Source organism: Alligator mississippiensis, chromosome 8 (genome assembly GCF_030867095.1).
Source record: "Alligator mississippiensis isolate rAllMis1 chromosome 8, rAllMis1, whole genome shotgun sequence".
Lineage (NCBI taxonomy): Eukaryota > Metazoa > Chordata > Crocodylia > Alligatoridae > Alligator > Alligator mississippiensis.
This window is the reverse complement of record NC_081831.1, coordinates 80,039,051-80,057,430: the sequence shown is the minus strand read 5'-3', so window position 1 is coordinate 80,057,430 and position 18,380 is coordinate 80,039,051. Positions and strand designations below refer to the sequence as shown.

The window sequence follows — 18,380 nt, the reverse complement described above, 5'->3', positions numbered from 1 at the left end:
TGCAGTCTCCCCTCTCTGGTGTGAACATATGGCCCGAGTCTTAGTTATAACAGATCTCGAGGGTATAGGACATTCAGCGGTACCTGAGCAACAGAAGTTGAGGAGGGAAAATGAGGAGTGTACCTGATGCAGAAACCTTCACCAAGTCGAGGCTACGCCAGCCACTGTGCATCGTCTCAGCACCTGCAAAAACCTGGAGAAGCCGTTATGAAAAAAGTGAGATGTTTTGTCCAAAGCGTGATGTATTCCCTTCCTTGCCAGGCTGGGAAGTGCTGCCAAGGGAAAAAGTTAGAATGAGTCACTGGTTTTTGGAAGACAACTGAAAAACGGGCTTGTTCTTAAAAGACTTCAATCGGCTCGTACAGGACCTACTGCAGGCAGTGCGGCAGCACAAAGACCATTTTCAACCACACAAATACAATTTTAAAAGCGACGTCTCCTGACTTCTGGGGTGGGCAGGTGGGTCATCATAAAAAAGGCATCGGTTCAACTGCAAAGTTTATTTAACAGTGCACACGTATTTACATACAGCTGTAACAGAGCATTCAACAAATAATATCTGCACAGAAAAAATATCAGCATCTGGTTTGTTAGAATGATTGTCTCTGCCAGAATGAAACAGCTATTATACAAAAATACATTTTCTTCTTAGCTAAGGCACTGCTCTAAGTCTAAAACAGTTCTACTAGAGTCTGAATAGCAAAGGGGTGAGAGGAGGGTTTCCTATTTTATTGTGGTGTCAAGAAAGGAACGCAGTTTAGTTCCAGCGAAAACGTTTGCATTTAAACACTGAAAATGAAGCCGCCATTTGGATGATTCATTTAGTTCATTTCAGCCAATGGCTTAAAGCGGGGTTTGAGAAAGCAATTCTTAAAAGGAAGTCACTTATCTGGTACATCTATTACGGAGGCATAAGGACAGGACTGCGTTTGAACTTCTAACAGCAGCCAATTTCAAAAAAGATGCTCAGTTAATCTCTTCATGCTGTAAAAAGCAGGCAGGTTTAGGTTAAGTAGCTTCCTTTACACAGACTCGAGGGAAGGGAAAAAACACGCGAAATTTGCAGCCGTTGTTGTAAAGCTAGCACGGGAACATTTAGAATAATTAACATGAACAAAACATGACTGCAGTGGTCTAATACTGTTATGTACACAATAAAATAATACTTACACGAGAGTAGATAACCTTAAATATGTAATCCAAATGAAAACATTTAAAAAGCAAGACAAATATTGAGCTGCACTATGGCAAACATGTCTAGGTACTTCACCTTGTTGCAAAGTATTAGTGCCTGTGTACTGGTGTGCACTGCAGAACGCTACTCCAGCATTAAAATGAACTAGTGATGATACGATGCTGTGTGGTTAAACTACTACTACTTTCACATTCAAAGTAATCCAACATCAGCTTTCTTAAATCCAGCGCTGGATGAAAGATACTGAATTTGGCTTTTCTTAAATATCCTACCTGCATTCATGAGTGTAGAGCCATTGTAGGGAAGCGTTACCCCCGGGGTTTGGTTTCGCTCCCCACTGAAGGCATCTTTGTTAAAAGTTTGCAACGTGCCGTTCTGGGGCCGCGCAAAGCTTGTCAGTAGCCAGCTGGGGCAGCTCCAGGGGCAACACCCGTACACCGCACTAATACCAGAGTCAGGGACTTGGAGACAGAGTCATACAGAGATCGTAAAAGGAAAACGGGTCGTCTGTAACCAGGAAGCCTTGTCAAAAACAGTCCACTAAACACATGGAAAAGGAACAACAGCAAAGGAGTCTCCCTGAAGTGTTTCAAGGTGCAAATTTTGAAGTCTGCTATCCCTTCCCTGGTCGTCTTTTTTTGTTTGTTTTTTTGCAAGCTTGAAGGTGGGTCAAGGTAAACAAGCAGCTTTTCAAAGCAAGGCCTTCGGTGCTCGGTGAAACACTGTCACTGAAGTGCAATCAGGTTATTTCTCCTGGGCTCTAGTGTTCACAGTTCTGTCCAAAGAGCAAAGAAGAAATGGTTAACACAGTTAAATGCTGTGTACCACGTACTATGCACCACGTGCCAAACCGCCATGCCACCGGCAGGGGCCAGAGCTTGGCTGAGAATCACTTGGCTGCTCAGTCCCCTCCTGTCCATGGACAAGCCAGGTGGTGCGGCAGAGATTTGGGAATGCATCTGTTACAGGCTTGCATCCTATGTGGCCCTACCTCAAAGCATCAAAGCCAACCTCAAAATTGATTCCTCCTTCAATAAAAATACATGTAATTTATTAGTAAGCTCAACAGAGCTGTTCTAGAGAGGCACCTGCATTTGGGCTGCACATTTCAAACACCTCGGAGCAAAGATGTGGGAAGGAAGAAGCAAAGGTGCCAAAACCTGCAGGTCTCCAGTAAGGCACAGCAGACACTGCAGGGACATGACTGAGTGTATCTAGCCCCTACAATCACCCAGCTGGAGTGAGTGCATCTGCACAGACCCATTTACAATCTGGGCATCACGCTCACATCAGTTAATAATGGGGCTGATCCAAGAAAGTACATCACGCGCACACACTTGCCCCGGGGAGATCCAACGGGTGCCAGCCTGAAAAGCCCGAGTGGTATAATTTTCACACGTGTCTGGAGAGAGGATGCGCAGAGCACACCCATCCCCTTGCCACCACCTTCCTCCTCTGCCCGCGTTGTACTTTGATGCGTGGACAAGGTCTCCTGTGACAAGCCCCTCTGTGTTGGGGACTCTCCCCCAATGGAAGACAGTTCAGTTCTGTCCTGAACTAGTGTGGGAATCCCTGCTGTGCAAGGGGCCAGTGGAAGGACGTGCCACCAAAACCCAGAGTGGAGCAGCTCCCGGTGCGAAGGCTGAGCAGCCTGGCACCAAACTGCAGCACTGTGGGCAGGGAAAGCTGGACGCCAGCTGGGTCTGGCAGACGAAGGACTGCAGGAGCTAGAGACGTTTTAACACACTGCTGTCTTCAAAACGTCTCTCACTACCAGTTCTGAAAAGCACAGCATTTAACAGGCACAGCCCATCTTCAGGATGGTGAATGCCACAGCGGCTCTGCCGTGACCGAGCTTGCTTTTGGGAGGGGACCTGGCTGCAGCGACCAGATCCTAGGCAGGGTGTGCTCTGACCGAACGGGAGCTATGAGCACTGCAGCGTGGGCGTGCTCCTGATTCACCAAGCGACATACTTCTCAGACACCTACCGTTCGGGTGCAAAGCACATTTAACTGAGCTGACTTCATGCAGAGGGGGCAGGAGGCGGATGGAAGTCAGTGGGTATTACCTGAGGCAGCCTCTATAGGTTTGGTCGGTGGATTCACTGCACCATCTTCCTCAAATGCCAACTTGGGACCAGAGGGAAGTGTAGCAGCATCATTCAAGTTTTGATGACAGTTATCAGCAGGGATGCTATCCGAACTCAGTCTGGGCGACTTGGAATGTACTCCAAGATCGAGAATTTCCTTAAAAGTCCACGCGTTGGATTTGCCATTAAGATTTTGTATGAGTCCAACTGTGTGATCAGCTTCATTCATGTGCAATATTTCCGAGTTCTGGATAACCATTTCTTTTGCAGGAGGGCTGGGGAAAGAACAATATTTTTGTTAGAAGCCAGGACTATCTAACTCTTATTTACACTGAAAAGGGACAGGGAACCAGTGACACAAAACTGTTTACTCTAGAAAAGACAGCCCATTTTGCCCAAAGAGCATTTCTAGGATATGCTGCCCCAACTCTTTTAGGAGTCAAAGCAGAAGACAACTGCACCAACATCTTGTTCAGTCACTACTGAACCAGTAACCTTCAGACAAGATTGCTTCTCTAGAGATTTGGTCCAAACAGGCATAGGAACTGCATCACCTGCTTTCATAGTGAGAAAACTGGTGTGCTCTTGGGTAAATTTGATACCCTTGGCACGTGTCTATCATGGCACGCCCACGTGAGGGGTTCTAGTCCATCAATCTACACTCCAACGAAGGAGCAGGTTTCAACCATGCTGAAGAAATCATGATACAGCTGGACTTTGTATTCAGTCAATATATACATGATAGCAGGCATGATAAGAAACTTAAATGTAACAGTCCTTGCAGTGCCAGTCCCAAAGCATCATTAGCTCTGGACCAGCTAACAAAACTGTCCAGGAGCCAAGAGATTTCCTGGGACTGGATAGAAATTCTTTATCTCTAAACAAATGATGAACTAAAAGCCTCGCTTGCTGGGAACACCCACAGTTCACTTGCTGGGAAGTCTGGTCCACAGCAAAATCCTGTGGATTTAGCTTAATTGCGTATCTAATTTAAAGCATTTATTTCCCTGGTGTGAGGCTTTGCTTAGAGAAAGCTACCAGGTGTTTCTACCACACGACCATAAACCTCACTTGAGGTACATGGAGTGCACAAGTTACACACACACACACACACACACACACACACACACACACACACACACACACACGGAGTCTCACCTGGAATCTTGTAGCTGATTAACAGGCAAAGACCTCCCGTCGTTATCTCTCTCATTGTCTTGCTCATCTCCATTCATAAATACTTCATCAGCCTCCGCATCTTGCACTGAAGTTTCTGCACCAGTCAAACCACAGGCAACTTCGAAAGAACTTTCCATCTCCCCCTTGATTTCCTGAGAGAGAGCAATGCCATTCATCTTTTCTGGAAAGAAAGACAGAAAAGAAGTTTGAGATGGCACGGCCATGCAGCAAATCCCCAAGCAGCTTCTTGCCTGGCTGAAGTGTGCTGAGCTCCCAGCATTGCAATATTCATTCCTTTCCTGGAAAGCTGGCTGCAGGGGCGCACAAACTAGATTGCTTCTCTAGAGATTTGGTCCAAAAAGGCATAGGAACTGCACTGCCTGCTTTCATAGTGAGAAATCTGGTGTGCTCTTGGGTAATTTGATACCCTTGGCACTTGTCTATCATGTGACCCCTCTGCTTTGCAGCATGACCCCTATGACCACACGGTCATATGAATCATTTCACATTTCTGGTTAACCACCTTGTTCATCTGCGCTCTGGCAACTACAACGATGTATTGTTATTGTAACAGCTGTTGGAAATGTGTCCACATCACCACAAACAGCCCCACTGCCTTAGACTCGGCTAGTGCTGCATGCCTGACTGTCCACCTTCAGTGTACTGGCAATTCCAACTCTTTGGGACCTGGGGGAGCAACTGCTTACCAGGGTCATCTGCTTTTTCCAGGCCCAGCTCTTCCTCTTCTTCGGCATCCTCTCCCTCACTAATCCCAGCAGCAGACTTCTCTTCACCCTGCAACAGAGTTCTTCAAGTGTTACTCACAGGAGTCCGGCATCACGGTCTCATTTACGCAGCGTGCACCGCAGTTATGGCCAACGACCCAAACCTGATCGCTCAGGCCATGAGCCAACACATTAAAAAGTTATGTCCAGGTTACACAGAGGCCCTGAAGAAGGAACATTTATAAGAATTTGGAGACATGGCAGCAAAGCCAGCTGGACTAGGGGCAGCAAAAGGAAAGGAAATCATGCACACATCTGTTCCAGTAACACTGCCCTGGGGAGCTGAGAGCCGTGCCACCGCGTACAGCTTGAGGCAGTGGAGGGGAACAGCAATCGTCTGAGGGGCTAACGTCTCCCAGGCTTGGCTCGTCTCTCTGCCCCTGGCTTCTGACCTAGGGATTTCCCTTGATGACATTAAATCAGGGATCCTGCATGGTTATAATCTCCCTGTGCTACGCAGGGCCACGCGCAGTGCAGTTTTGGGAGGATGTATCATTTCAGGGATCAAATCCATCACGACTGGGGGATGGGCAGACCTACATGGGACACAGGATTAATTCTATGTCTGCCTAAGCAGAGGTGCCCAGGATCTTCCTCTGACACATCTGGAGCTGACCTGTTGGGGAGAAGAGGGCGGATGAGGGCAGACAGCCCCCAGACTAACCCAGCAGGGCAGTTTCAGTGCCTCATGCCTGAGAAGTAGTTAGGCTGCTGGATAAAGAAGCTACAGAATCAAAGACCCCCATGATCATTAGCCCGGGGCACAGTTAATGCCTGGTAAGCCATAAGCACTTGCTAAAACAGCAGTTAGGCTGGAATGGAGTCGAGGCCTTCCCTCTGCTGCATCCACAATTGGAGCAAGGTTTTTCTGAATAAATGAGGAACTTCCTAAGAAAAATCTGCCTCGTTTCTGACTGGCTCCTCTCTCAGTGACCTCTCACATGGAGGTGACAGTCAGCACAGCCTCGCTGCCTATGCACACATCTGCTAACACAGGCAGCTTTGACCGGAGCAGGGAGAACATGTGAATGAGTACAGCAGAAAGCTGTGGGAATCGCTGCACAGGATCCTGGCACTGACTGGAAGCCCTTCCATTTCAGTACAATGCAGAGAGAGGCACACACTCCTCCGAAGTGCAGTGTTTGGAAAGGATCCGAACCAGAGACGCGACACCTCTCCCGCCATGCACCTCTATCACGTCACAAACAAGCAGGTACCTTGACTTCGCTCTGATCAAACTTCCGAGTTCTTTTCATTATTTCTTCAATTCTCTGTTAAAAAGACAACAGAAGTGAACCTTGCAGCACTGAGAAGGCTGAACTCTGTGCACCGGGTCTGTTCCATCAACTTCTGTATTTAAAAGGTTACTTGAAAAAGGTTCCTTTAACCCAAAATTGAAAAACTAAGGGTCATAAAATGAAATTAATAGGCGGTAAGGCTGCTTAAAAACTAACAGAACAGTTCTTTCACATAGTGTGCAATTAAAGTGCAGAATTCGTGGCCACAAGATGTTGTGGAAGCTGACAGTTTTACCCACATTTAAAAAGGGATTAGATCGGGGTGGGCAAAACGCGGCTCGGATGTGACCTGCCAGGCCATTCTATCCGGCCCGCAGGGCCCCTAAAAAATTTAGAAAATTAATATTTATCTGCCCCTGGGCTGCCTGTCATGCGGCCCTCAATGGCTTGCCAAAACTCAGTAAGTGGCCCTCTGCCTAAAATATTTGCCCGCCCCTGGATTAGATGAATTGCTGGAGGAAAGGGGCATTGGGAGCTATTTACCAGGGGAGTGAGGGGCATGGGCTCCGAATCAAAACTGCCTGGACCTTAGATGCTGGAGGCAGCAAGTGAGAGAGGAGCAGGGGAAAACCCTGCTCTGACCCGGTTCACTCTCCCTTTCAGCATCTGCTCTCTGCCACTGTCTGACACAGGAGACTGGGCAAGATGGACGTATGGGCTGAGCCAGTAAATGGCAATTCTTATGTTCCACGTTCCAACTCAAAATTAGATTTATTCGATTATAGCTGACACTGTTCCCACTGCAGGTTTCCTATTTCACTTTTATCACCATGCTGCTTAAGAAAGGTCTGAAAGCAGAAAACAGGCACCTTTTTTCTTTCGAGTCTCTCCTGCATATTCTGCTGCATGAGTCTCTCTCGCTCCAGCCTCTGCCTTTCAGCTTCTTCTTGAGCTTTTGCTTCAGCTTCCTCTCTCTAAAGGGTGGGAGGAGACAATGACTTTCAGTACCCCAGTCACCTTCAAGGCTTTGAAGAGGAGCTGTTGTATTACTTGCTATTTCACAAAAAGGCCCACAGATAAATGGTTCAAAAGACCACTTTTAGCCATTTAACTTGCAGATCAACTCTTACCTAAATCCCCATGCAAAGGACAATTTCCCACTCAATTCCGAAATTCACAATATTCTGGGCGCCTCCTAAGCTATTCAGATAGTTGGAGCTTAAACTCATAACTTTCCAAAAGGGCCTGTTTAAAACCTGCAGTCAGATAACAGTATTTCAAAACCTGCTGCCGCACCGATTATTACTCCTATTGTAATAGAAAATTGTTCCTATTATGACTGCAAGCCTTGTTGGGAAGCTAAGAGGATCCCTGCTTCTTTAACACCAATTTAGATGGGTTTGGTGGCGTATAAAAATGCCGAGAAACATTTATGAAGCAGCGTAGAAGTAATCTGAGAGTACACCGTGTATACAGTTTCTGTATAATAAGCCTCGTTGGCTTTGGGCTGCTATCAATTAAACCTTTTTAATAGAGCTGATATATATTGAAAAATGTATAGTCATGAAAAGCTGTATTCGTGATCAGGAGGAGCCAGGTCTCCTTGCTCTCTGAGATATTATCACTACCATTTATAAAGAAGTCAGGCGAGGCGTGGCGTCCCTTTTCCATGGGCTGGTGTCTGATAATTAGAGCCCGTGGCTGTAAGAGCAGCCCCCAGAAGGTTATGGAGAAGGTCTATTGGATTTTAAAGCTCTCATCTACAAAGCTGCTAAGCTGCTTTGAAAACATCTGCATCTTTTGCAGACCCAACGGCCACCTGACTTGGGACAATTTTGGCAGTGGCTGGTCTTCTGTGGTGTCCTGCCCCCCCAAGCACGTATGTTTGGGGTTCAGGATCCGCAAAAAGCCTCACTGCTCTCTCGAGGCTCAGAGCTGTGGTCTCTGCTTAGGAAGCAAACCTGCTGTTGAAGCTCTGCCAGCTTGTCCCGCTCCTCCTGCTCCCGGCGAAGCCTCTCCTCCTCCGCTTGCCTTTGCTGCTCTTCATAGGCAAGTTGCTTTTCTTCCTCCAGCTTCCGGAGCTCCTCTTCCCTCCGGGCCCTGTCTTCAAGTGCTCTCTTTTCCATTTCTTCTGCTCTGATCCTAGGATTCCCAAGAAGCAGATTAAACCAGGCCTCTCCTCCAATGCAGCAAGCCCCCTGTTTCTTATTGTTGCACCCCTCTCTCATCCCACGTTGTGTCTAATGAAGTAACAAGCAATGCTGTCATTGGAACCACACAAACTTCCCCAGGTGCATGTGCACTTTTCTTCCTTTCCCTCCATCTGTATTTCCCCTTTCCTTCCTTCCTTCCACTCCCCTGTTCCTTCCTCCCAGGTACCCCCAAGAAATCTGCACCGCTTTAAGGTGCAGAAATAGGAGGACAGTAAGAGTTTGAAGCTAATGCAAGGTGCTGGTTTGAGAGCTCTGCAGAGAAACCCATTTATGAAGCTCTTTCTAATGACCTCCATCCCAGAGGAGGGGTGGAGAGGAGCAGAAAATCAAATCTGATACGGAGCCATCCCTGAGAACAGAAGTTCATTTATGCCCTGACTCTGACACCGAATTGGGGGTGACGGGGTCAGTCCACAGGGGAGCCAATTTAGGGATCAGGTCATCTGTCCACTGACAACTGGATTGAGAGACCAAGTGATTCCACAAAGGACATTCAGGATCATAAGAAAGGTGGGCTGGAAGGAACCTCACAAGGTCATCTAGTCCACCCCCGGCTCAAGACAGGATCCCCCCTGACTAAATTTGCTTTATCATACTCAGCGTGGGGTGGAAATAACAAATACTGTGTGCAACCAGTAGCCTGCAAGTTGGAACAGTCCCCGAGCCGGTCACTGGAAAGCTGAAGAGGAACGCTTCCCAGGGACTTCTGATATCCTCAGAGGAAAGTTAAATGTGGGGTAAGCACTGTATTAACACATTAAGAGTGGACCCAGTGGAGATGTGGGAGGGTAACACTGCCTAGGAAGTGCCATCCCATTTCACACAGGCAGTCCTTGATGTTGCTATCACAGCGCTCTATCATCCTACCCCCCAGCTGGGATGTCTCCCTGCCCCGAGACTGGAACAATTCTGACTAGGTGGGATGTGCACCGAAAATGCCCCCAGACTAGTTTACAGACACCAAAAACCTGATTTTCTGGTAGTGAAGAGTTACCGTTCTTCCTCCAGCCTTTGAATCCTTTCCTGGTCTTCGCGCTCTCTCTGCTCTCGTGCAAGACGTCGTTTCTCTGCCAAGATTTTCGAGGCTTCTTCGGCTGTTGTGGTCCCTGCAATATTTTTGCTACTAGGGTCTGCAATTAAAAACAAGGTGCTGTTATATGGGACCAGCCCCTTCAGAACGTGCCTTCCCCACCGTAAAATGAGAAGGGAGTGGGATCTCTTCCATCCAACTGACCACAAGGACAGAGCCCAGTCTTGGAGACTACTCAGTATTCAACATATGGGAGATGGATGAGCAAAGAGCAGCAAAAGCACCTGATTTACTGCAGGTATTCAACTGTAATTTGTTCCAACTATCCAGCACTGGCTGTTGTTTAAATAATGCAATTACTGTAACTAAACTTACAGCAGAAGTAACACTGCAGCACTGAAGGGGGCACTTCCAAGAAGAAGGCTGTATTTCCTTCAGAGCCTATTCTAATAACTCGTTAAAAAAATCTGGTGAGATATTACTACATAAAAATAAGCTCAGTCGTTCTTCTAATAGTCTGAACAAGCACATTCAGGAGCAAAAAGGCAAATTTAAATTAAAAAAAAAATCTTTTGAAGCAAATTTAACATTTATGCTTTCTCGTTTATACTGAACTTCGATGAAAATAATGTGCAGTCCATCTCTACCACTTCATGTCAGTAGAGGACAAACTCTCTAGGATGACGAATCTTTCCACGTGGCTGCGACATGTGGAATTTCTCATTTCCATGGAGAACAAAACAGCCGAAGTGGCTGTGTGTGTGCACACGTGCATATAAGCAATCGCCTTTTAATACTATGCCTACTACCGTGGTATCTGAATAAAGAAACATGTTAACCAGAAAACAAAAATATTCCAAAAAGCCACTTTCTACGAAGTTAATTGTGAACATACTATAGAAATCCCTAGCAAACAGAACTCTGGCTTAGGAACTATCTCCACCTTTCCAGAGGTGCAAAAAGTAGGGCCCAGTTTTCAGCTATTGAAGCAGATAGGCCTCTATCTACACTAGCTGAGGACATAAGGTTTTTTTGTTGTTAATGTCTTCACAGATCAGCCAATAACCTCTGGCATAAAAGTCTTCAAGTCAGCATCATCTTCATGCATTCAGGAAAGTTGTTAAATGAAAAAAGCTGCCTCCTTCAAGACAGCAAATCCACATGTGCAGCTAAAGGTATTTTGCTTCTGGCCCAAAAACAAGATACTTGACTATAATATGCATTTCTGTGATGTCTGAACATCTTTGTATGCTTAGGCGAGGTGGGTAGGCTAGACTTTTCAACAGCTGTGGATATGACAACACCATCTGCCCACTGCAGGAGTGAAAACGTCAGCTGCACGCACAGTTGCAGAGGCACGACAAAGGTGTGTGCGCAGTTTGTCAGTTCTGGGGCGAACGACCCATTATACAGTTCCAGCCTTCCATCAAGGGCAGCTGCTGAGTCCTTCTAATGAATTGGCACCTAGCAGTGTGTCGGAAGCGCATCTCTGGGGGCTGACCCATCTCTGCCCACTGAGAGCTGCGTGGGCAGGGGCTCAGAACTGTGCCCGGCTGGCTGCTCTAACTGCTGATTGCTGGTCCTGCCCTGGAGCGGGTAGGGCTCCATTCTGGAAGCAGCAATCTGGGGTCCAGCGTGAAGCCACGTCAATGTATCCTGTGTGCTTGTACAGCAAGTAGCACGACAGTCTGTGGTCTACACTGTTATAACAAACAAGCGCAGCAGCAGGTGTCAAGGCAAGGAGTCGTGTGTGTTCTGCATCCACAAACCCAAATCAATAAAATATAGTGTCACAACTGAAACATCAGCAGTGTCAAACCTGCAGCCCTGACCCTGACAATATTACTTGTGAAGGACGTAGGCCTTTGGTGTAAAGCGCCAAGGTATCTACTTTACATTTCAGGGCTTCAAAGATGTACGCTTCTATTTGTACTTGTTGGGTGTATGTGTTTGCAAATCTAAGCCTGTTTAACACCCAAACTGTAAACAGGAAATTGTTTTTAGTCAAACTTTGAACTGTCTAGTCAAACTGCACACTGTGGAGCGACTCTGTGTTTTTCCTAAAGCCACTGTACAATTAATAATTGACCAACACTTTACTGGGAAGCTTTCCTAGCATCCCCTACAGAGCACAAACTACAATACAACCAGATTTCAATACAACCACACAGAAACTGGAGAGGGTGGAAGTGGCTACTGCATTTCACTTTTCTCATCTCTCACAAAGACTAGCAAAGTATTCAACTTCCTTTTTCAGCTGGGGAAGCCAGGGCACAGGGAAGTTCAGCGCAGAAAGCCATAAATCAACATCACAAGAGAATTTGATGGCAAGGCCGGAAATTGGATTAGATGTCCAATTTGAGTCAAAGTCCTCCAATGAAAGATCAGGGCTTCTCTTCTTCCCCTTAGGAGGATGCTACATCAGACTTGGCATTCAGGGAAAATTCAGAAAGGGGATGGAGCTTGGCCTGCACACTTTCCAAACCTGCCACCATGATCTTTAGGGACAGCTGGTGCCTAGGAACTCAATTTGTGTTGGGGGTGCCCCATCCCCAGATCTCTCTTTAGGTAAGTGCCACCTTCAAGCTGTGTACTTGCTAGCGCCACCATAGCCGTATCTGGAATAAGATGTGTGCTGGTCACCTGAAGGCACTTACCTTCTTTGGTCTTTGAGGCAGCTGCTACAGTTTCCCTCTCCGAGGGCTGCGAAACACCGGGCTCTTGTCCCGCTCCATCTGTGCTCTTCTCCTTTGGTTTGCTCTCGGTTTCAGGCTTCTTTTTGGTAATACTGATAACACTTGGGGTAAGAGGGGGTCGCTGGATAGGTGCTGGTTTAGTAACTGTTGTTGGAGAGGGTGGCCTCTGTTTTAAGATGCTGGGTGATGGTGGACGTGCCTTTTGATTTTGTCTGTTGAGAGAAGAGTATTTTTTAGCCTGAAACGTGCCCCTGAAGAGGAACCATTCCTTTGGCTGTTTTATTATCTTGTATTGGACCAACTGTATAGTTGGGTCAGACACAGACAAGCTTGGTACCAAGCACCCTTCCCCTGGGCTGTGATATACACAGCAACGCACTGCTCCAACCTGGAGAGCATCAGAACTTTCATTTTTGTTTTGAATGATACTTAGGATGAACAGAGATTTAAACTGATACACATACCTAACTGAAGAGGGGGATGGTGGATGCTTTGCCAAACTAGCTGGGGAAGGAGATCTTCTATGAGCTGACACAGACGGGGAGGGAGGGCGTCTTCCCACAGAACATGGTGACTGCTTTTCTGCCTCTGATTTCTGCCCAGACACACAGAAACACTGATGATGTAAAGACAATAGAGAAATGCAGAAGGCCTGCCCTTTTATTTAAGATGCTTCTTTGTTGGAACATGGATCCAGCAACGTTACATTAATGAGGTTCGTTGGATCTATGAACAACATGTCCTCAAAGATACAAGAGCTCGACCTGCACAATTCTCACAGAGATTTGAAGCTCCAAGAAGCTTGAGACTGTCTGAATCTGGGAACTTGGCTCAGTAGATTATGAAGACAAGCACATCCAAGAGCTCTGAGGCCAGACTGATTTCAGTTTAGCTTCAAAGACCCAGAAATTCTTGCACACTTGAAATTTGTTTCCAATCAGTTTAAGACCATCTCTAAAATAGCTCTTTGCCCACAAAAATGACCCTTTAATATGCCCATTTCTCATCTGGACTTGCTTTTATTAATCTTAATGGAAAGAACAACCTAAGATGATTTAAATTCACTCTAAAACCAATTGCTTGAAAGATGACAGGAATGTAGAGATGTAGAAATTCCCACTGCTACGATGCTGCTACTTTGAGACAGACACTGCCCAGTAACATTTACCTACAATGCAAAGAAAGCTTCTGATGTGTGTACTGGGCATTTCTGGAGCAAAGCATATTGCTCTCAAGCAGGACTGCGAAACTGTATAACAGGGCCCTACTTCAATCTACCCCAAAAGAGAATTACTTCGTGCAATGTCTTAGCCGAGACGACAGACCTGTGCAGAGTCTGGCGAGCTTGTTTCAGAGGCAGGTACGGATGTCTTCAATCTGTCAATGCTCCTGCTGCGTACGGGTACTCGGGGAGTGTGGACCGGTGTGCTGACAGAGCTGGCTGAAGCTGAACGAGGACAGAGGTGAGATTCTATAAAGTCAGGAATACGACAAGACAAAACACAGAACCAAGTGCACAGCATGAGAACAGGACACAGGAGGAGAGAGAGAGAGAGAGAGAGGGAGAGAGAAAGATTGTGCGTGTTAGAAACCATACAGAGGAAACACCGCAGGAAGTGCGCGTTGCAACAGGTCATGGACAAGCCACCATCACCACGCAATTAGTACTTCAGAAGCAACAGCACCAAGAACAAAACCATTGTGAAAGCAGCAGCTGGGGGTAGATAAAAATAAAATGCTTTTTCAAACATCGTCTCCATCAGGCTTGCAGTGTACAGATGGAGTTTCCAACTCAGTCGCATTGCGCCTATGGCAATTCGAGATCAAATCAGAGGGTCTCTATGGGCCAGCCTTTTCTAGAGCCCAGAATGGGATGTCACACGTTTGCATTATGTAGCTGCCCGCGTTCTAGTGAAAGGGATCATTTTCTCCACCCTGAAGAGCAGTTTTTCATAAGAGTTGTGACAAATTGCAGTTACCATATTAAGCATCCTGAGCGGGTTTTTTTTATGTATTGTTCGTATTTAATAAGCAACCGTATAAGAGTACATGCACATTTACCACTCACACTCAGGGGCTTTTTTATCTGCGTTAAAAAAAATAAATCAAGATGGGAGGCAAGTGAAGAATATGCGAGTGTAAAGGATTAAGGGTCAAATTATAACTGCTTTACCACCTTCAAAATTGTTAAGTTCTTAATATGCAGTAAGCTATGTTGACAAAATACAACCACTGTACAGAACTGATCACCAAGAGAAATTAAAAGGCCGTGGTGCATATATAGACGTCTACAGAATATGGATTATGACAGACGTATTTACAAACAGAAACTAACAGGTCTAAAGGGGAAACATTTGATTTTTCTACAGGATTAAGAAAATTCTAGCAACCTACAGATGCCAGCATCCAATTACTGGACTATTATGGATAACACTTTTTATTTTAATATCTATAGCATTGTTGTAAGAACAGAACTTTATGACCATTAATTTGAGCTGGAGAAGAACAAGGAGACTACCAGAGTTATGCAGGTGAAAGCATCACTAAAATTACTGATACAATGAAACCTCTACTTTTTTTTGTTGAATAGAGCCAGACTCGCATCTTGTGCATGTCAGTAAAAAAAGATGGTATTTCTCTCAGATGAAGTAAAGCAACAGTTTGTGGTAAAATAAAAGATGACATGAATGTGAACATGGACTGTGAATAAGCCAAGGAAAGGTGTAAGGCAGCAGTGAACAAATGCTGTGACTAAGCAAGACTCTTAACTGGTTTAAGAGATACAAAATCTGACAAACACTGCACAGCCTTAAAGAAATGCAAACCAACTTGAAAGGGAGCAAAAGAACAGGGGTGGATTCCAGGTTGGTGCCACAACACCTGAAGCCTCCTGTATATCAAACAAAATACATTTAGTGGATGCATCTGTAAGAGAGATCACACTGGATCTCTCTTACAGATGCATCCAGTAAGAGTCATGGAGAATTTTGTTTCCTGAAGCCAGTAGGGTAGCCCTAAAAGAAATACTTCCTGCTTAATGCCTCCTCTGAAATGTTTTAAATTTCAGATTCTGTACTACGAGGTTACTCTCGTTCATTTAGGTGCCTGTTCAAAACACAGAGCTCAAATCGGGTCAAACATAAGTATCAGTGTAACATTCTCTGCAACCAAAATTGTATTGCAGTTTAAAAGGCAAAACTAGTCAATTAAATTGCAAAACAAACATGCAACACAGAAAAGGGGCTGCATTTACTTTACCAAAGCAAATATTAGGCAAGTAGCGTGGTACATAGGGATGTGTTAACTAACTGCCTGAGCTGCGGGTAAGGGCAGTAAATTAGAGACTCGTGGCAGGTGTTGCTTGAAGAGCACTGCTATCCCTTGCAGGCTTTTTCTGCACCCCTGTTACCTGAGGCATCTTGTCCATCAGCTGATAATGTAGCAGCACTTTTGCTCCTAGCTAAGGAGGCCTGTGTGGGAGCGAGGAGGCGGCTGATTACATTACTCTCCAGAGGACTGAACTGGGAGCGGCGAGCTGAATGATGGGAACAAATCAAAAAGGATCCAACGTGAAATCATATAACAAAGGAAACAAGCAGCACAACAGCAAAGGAGGTTTGTGAGCATTGAGGCAAATCAAAACATTTTCGGAAGAAAATTTTTTAAAAAGTCATGAAGAAGGAAATATCTAGTAATAGTACAGAAGGATTAAACGCTGCAATCAGACAGGACTGCAATTGTTGTCCTTGACTTGTTTATTACTAATTATTTTTATGCAAAAAAGGATGATACACAAACGAAACAGAGATGGGTGCTAAAACGAAAGTCAAAACATGAAAAACTTTGGGCGCAGCTAGGCAAAGGCTCCCTGGAAGTTCAAGTGCAAGAGAGGTTATTTGGACAGATTAGGGTGCAAACCAGAAACATCTCGTGGGTTACAGCATACAGATATTAGAGCCGATTTGCACAGCGTGCTCACAGCGAAAGGGTTCCAAAGCATTACCCTGCAGCTTCCTGGGACGACAAAAAGCTGCTAAAAAGGAAAATTTTCAACTTGTTAATTGAAAAGGAAAATATCTGTTATAAAAGCAGCTGTCCTTTGGCTTCACGTAAACAACACGATTAGAAAAGAGTATTAATAACCACAGGATTTGATGCAAAGACAAGGCACAAGAGGGAAGGGGAGAGGTAGAAGGGGGGAGGGGGAAGAGTTTCCCTCTAGTTCAGGAACACACAACAGTCCAGCAGCAGGAACAGAGAAGTTGCTTTTAAACTGGAAAAACAACAGAGCTTTTAAAAGACAAAGAGAGGGAGATTTAGGTAAAGAATAAAACACCTTCAGAGTGAAATCATCTCTTTGCCTTAAAATGTCTCCCTGTCGTTTTTCTAAGCTTTTGCTCGCCTGCTTGCAATCGGATTTGCTACAAATCACCAAAAACTCCCAATAGCATTTTCCCATCAAATCCAAGGAGTTTGGAGGGCTAATTCATCTTACGACTACATAATTAAAATCCTTGAAGAGTTTCCAAAAGTAAAAACAGCAGAGGGAACAGTCTAGGGCAAAAAATCTCTCCTCAGCTTGCTTTGAAATTGCAAAGTAAAAGCTTAGTTTTTAGAAAGAGCTAACCACCTGGTTTTTCTTCCTTTTTCACCTTCTCTAGCTCGGGGGGAGAGTGAGGTTTAGTATTCATTCTATTCAAAGATGTGCTCCTCTTCTTTCCTGCTCCTCCTAGAGACCAAGCGCAAGGATTATTCTTTTTTAATAAGGCATTTGCATGTTGAATACACAACCTACCCCCTTCTTGCCTTTAGTTCTTATTATTGCCAAGAATACCCCTACGCAGAATTGAGTGGCATTATTCAATACTTATGCCATGCTGGTCGTCTATTTTAGCAGATGCCCCACACCCCCGTCCAGTACCATCTCTGGGGAAATCATCTTAGACAAACCCAAGATTTCATTGATTTCATGAAACCAAGAATTATGAATGAAACATTTGTTACTAGTAGCATGTGCATCCCGATCTCTACATCCAAACATTCAGATGCCCTGCATGTATGCGCTCCTCTGGTAGAAATTATTTATGAACAAAGTCTGGACATTCAACTTAAAGACAAAACTTAAGCTAAGTTATCTCAAATAGTTAATTTGCCCTTTCCTAATTAAACAAAAGAAAAATCAGTTTCCGACACCTTTCTGCTCCACCTGTGAACCTTTGGGTGCTGACTGGGAAGAATGCAGAGGGACTTTGTTACTCAATCTGCTTAAGGAAGCACTTCTTTTTGTGGTACCTGCAAGTGAAAGTGCAAATCCCAGGATTAAGCTTTATCCAGCATCTGGAGGAGTTCTCTTAACCGCCAACCCCACTATTTCTGCTCATAGCGTATGCAATAGCAGGGCAATCAACACACCTGATTCATTTAAATCAACCCTACAGAAACCACATGTGGCAAGAAATGAAAGTGTATCTTCAAATCATTGGACAGCAAAGTTATCCTGAAGTTTGTCCTGCGCATGGATTTGTGGTAAAATTAAGACTTAAATCAAAATCAAGATTCATTGCAGAAAAATAGGATACTGCTCCTGATGTATCCAGGAAAAAACATCTTTAAATTCAATAAAAAGGGACAGAACCCAAGCCCAGTGCAACCCAAGCCCCAAGCCCAGTACCTAAGGGCATTTAATATATAAGCCAATAGCTGGTCTATATAATACAGAAAGATCTGAAAGGCCCAAAACAAAGGCTAATTTGAAGTGCATTATTAAAAATAACACCACTGAACAATTAAATTATGATCTGCTCTAAAAAGCAAGCCAAAATTTGATGGTGATTAACCTCCCTAACTCTATTTTTTAAGGATTTGGGAGCAAGCACATGCTGAGACACTGAATGCCTTTCAAAATATGTAAGCTTTAAAAGAGGCTGTTGCTCATATTTTTTTTTTTTATCAGA

General features: G+C 45.0%; 1 protein-coding gene across 8 annotated transcripts in view; it reads right to left on the bottom strand.

The window, feature by feature from the left end:
- Positions 1 to 485: 485 nt before the first annotated feature.
- MAP7D3 (MAP7 domain containing 3) overlaps positions 486 to 18,380 on the bottom strand; it is a 51,994-nt gene continuing 34,099 nt past the window's right edge. For 2 of the 8 annotated variants that reach the window (XM_059732889.1, XM_059732891.1), the window contains 14 exons: positions 17,620 to 17,718; positions 17,057 to 17,155; positions 15,836 to 15,961; positions 13,752 to 13,897; positions 12,891 to 13,021; positions 12,388 to 12,638; positions 9,695 to 9,830; positions 8,449 to 8,629; positions 7,357 to 7,461; positions 6,467 to 6,520; positions 5,172 to 5,259; positions 4,444 to 4,645; positions 3,265 to 3,560; positions 486 to 1,970 (listed from right to left, as the gene is read on the bottom strand). In XM_059732889.1, coding sequence (XP_059588872.1) covers positions 1,963 to 1,970; positions 3,265 to 3,560; positions 4,444 to 4,645; positions 5,172 to 5,259; positions 6,467 to 6,520; positions 7,357 to 7,461; positions 8,449 to 8,629; positions 9,695 to 9,830; positions 12,388 to 12,638; positions 12,891 to 13,021; positions 13,752 to 13,897; positions 15,836 to 15,961; positions 17,057 to 17,155; positions 17,620 to 17,718 — 1,922 coding nt within the window. In that variant the 3' untranslated portion in view covers positions 486 to 1,962. The remainder of the gene's footprint in view (positions 1,971 to 3,264; positions 3,561 to 4,443; positions 4,646 to 5,171; positions 5,260 to 6,466; positions 6,521 to 7,356; positions 7,462 to 8,448; positions 8,630 to 9,694; positions 9,831 to 12,387; positions 12,639 to 12,890; positions 13,022 to 13,751; positions 13,898 to 15,835; positions 15,962 to 17,056; positions 17,156 to 17,619; positions 17,719 to 18,380) is intronic. The other 6 variants (XM_059732890.1, XM_059732893.1, XM_059732894.1 and 3 more) reach the window with 6 other exon arrangements.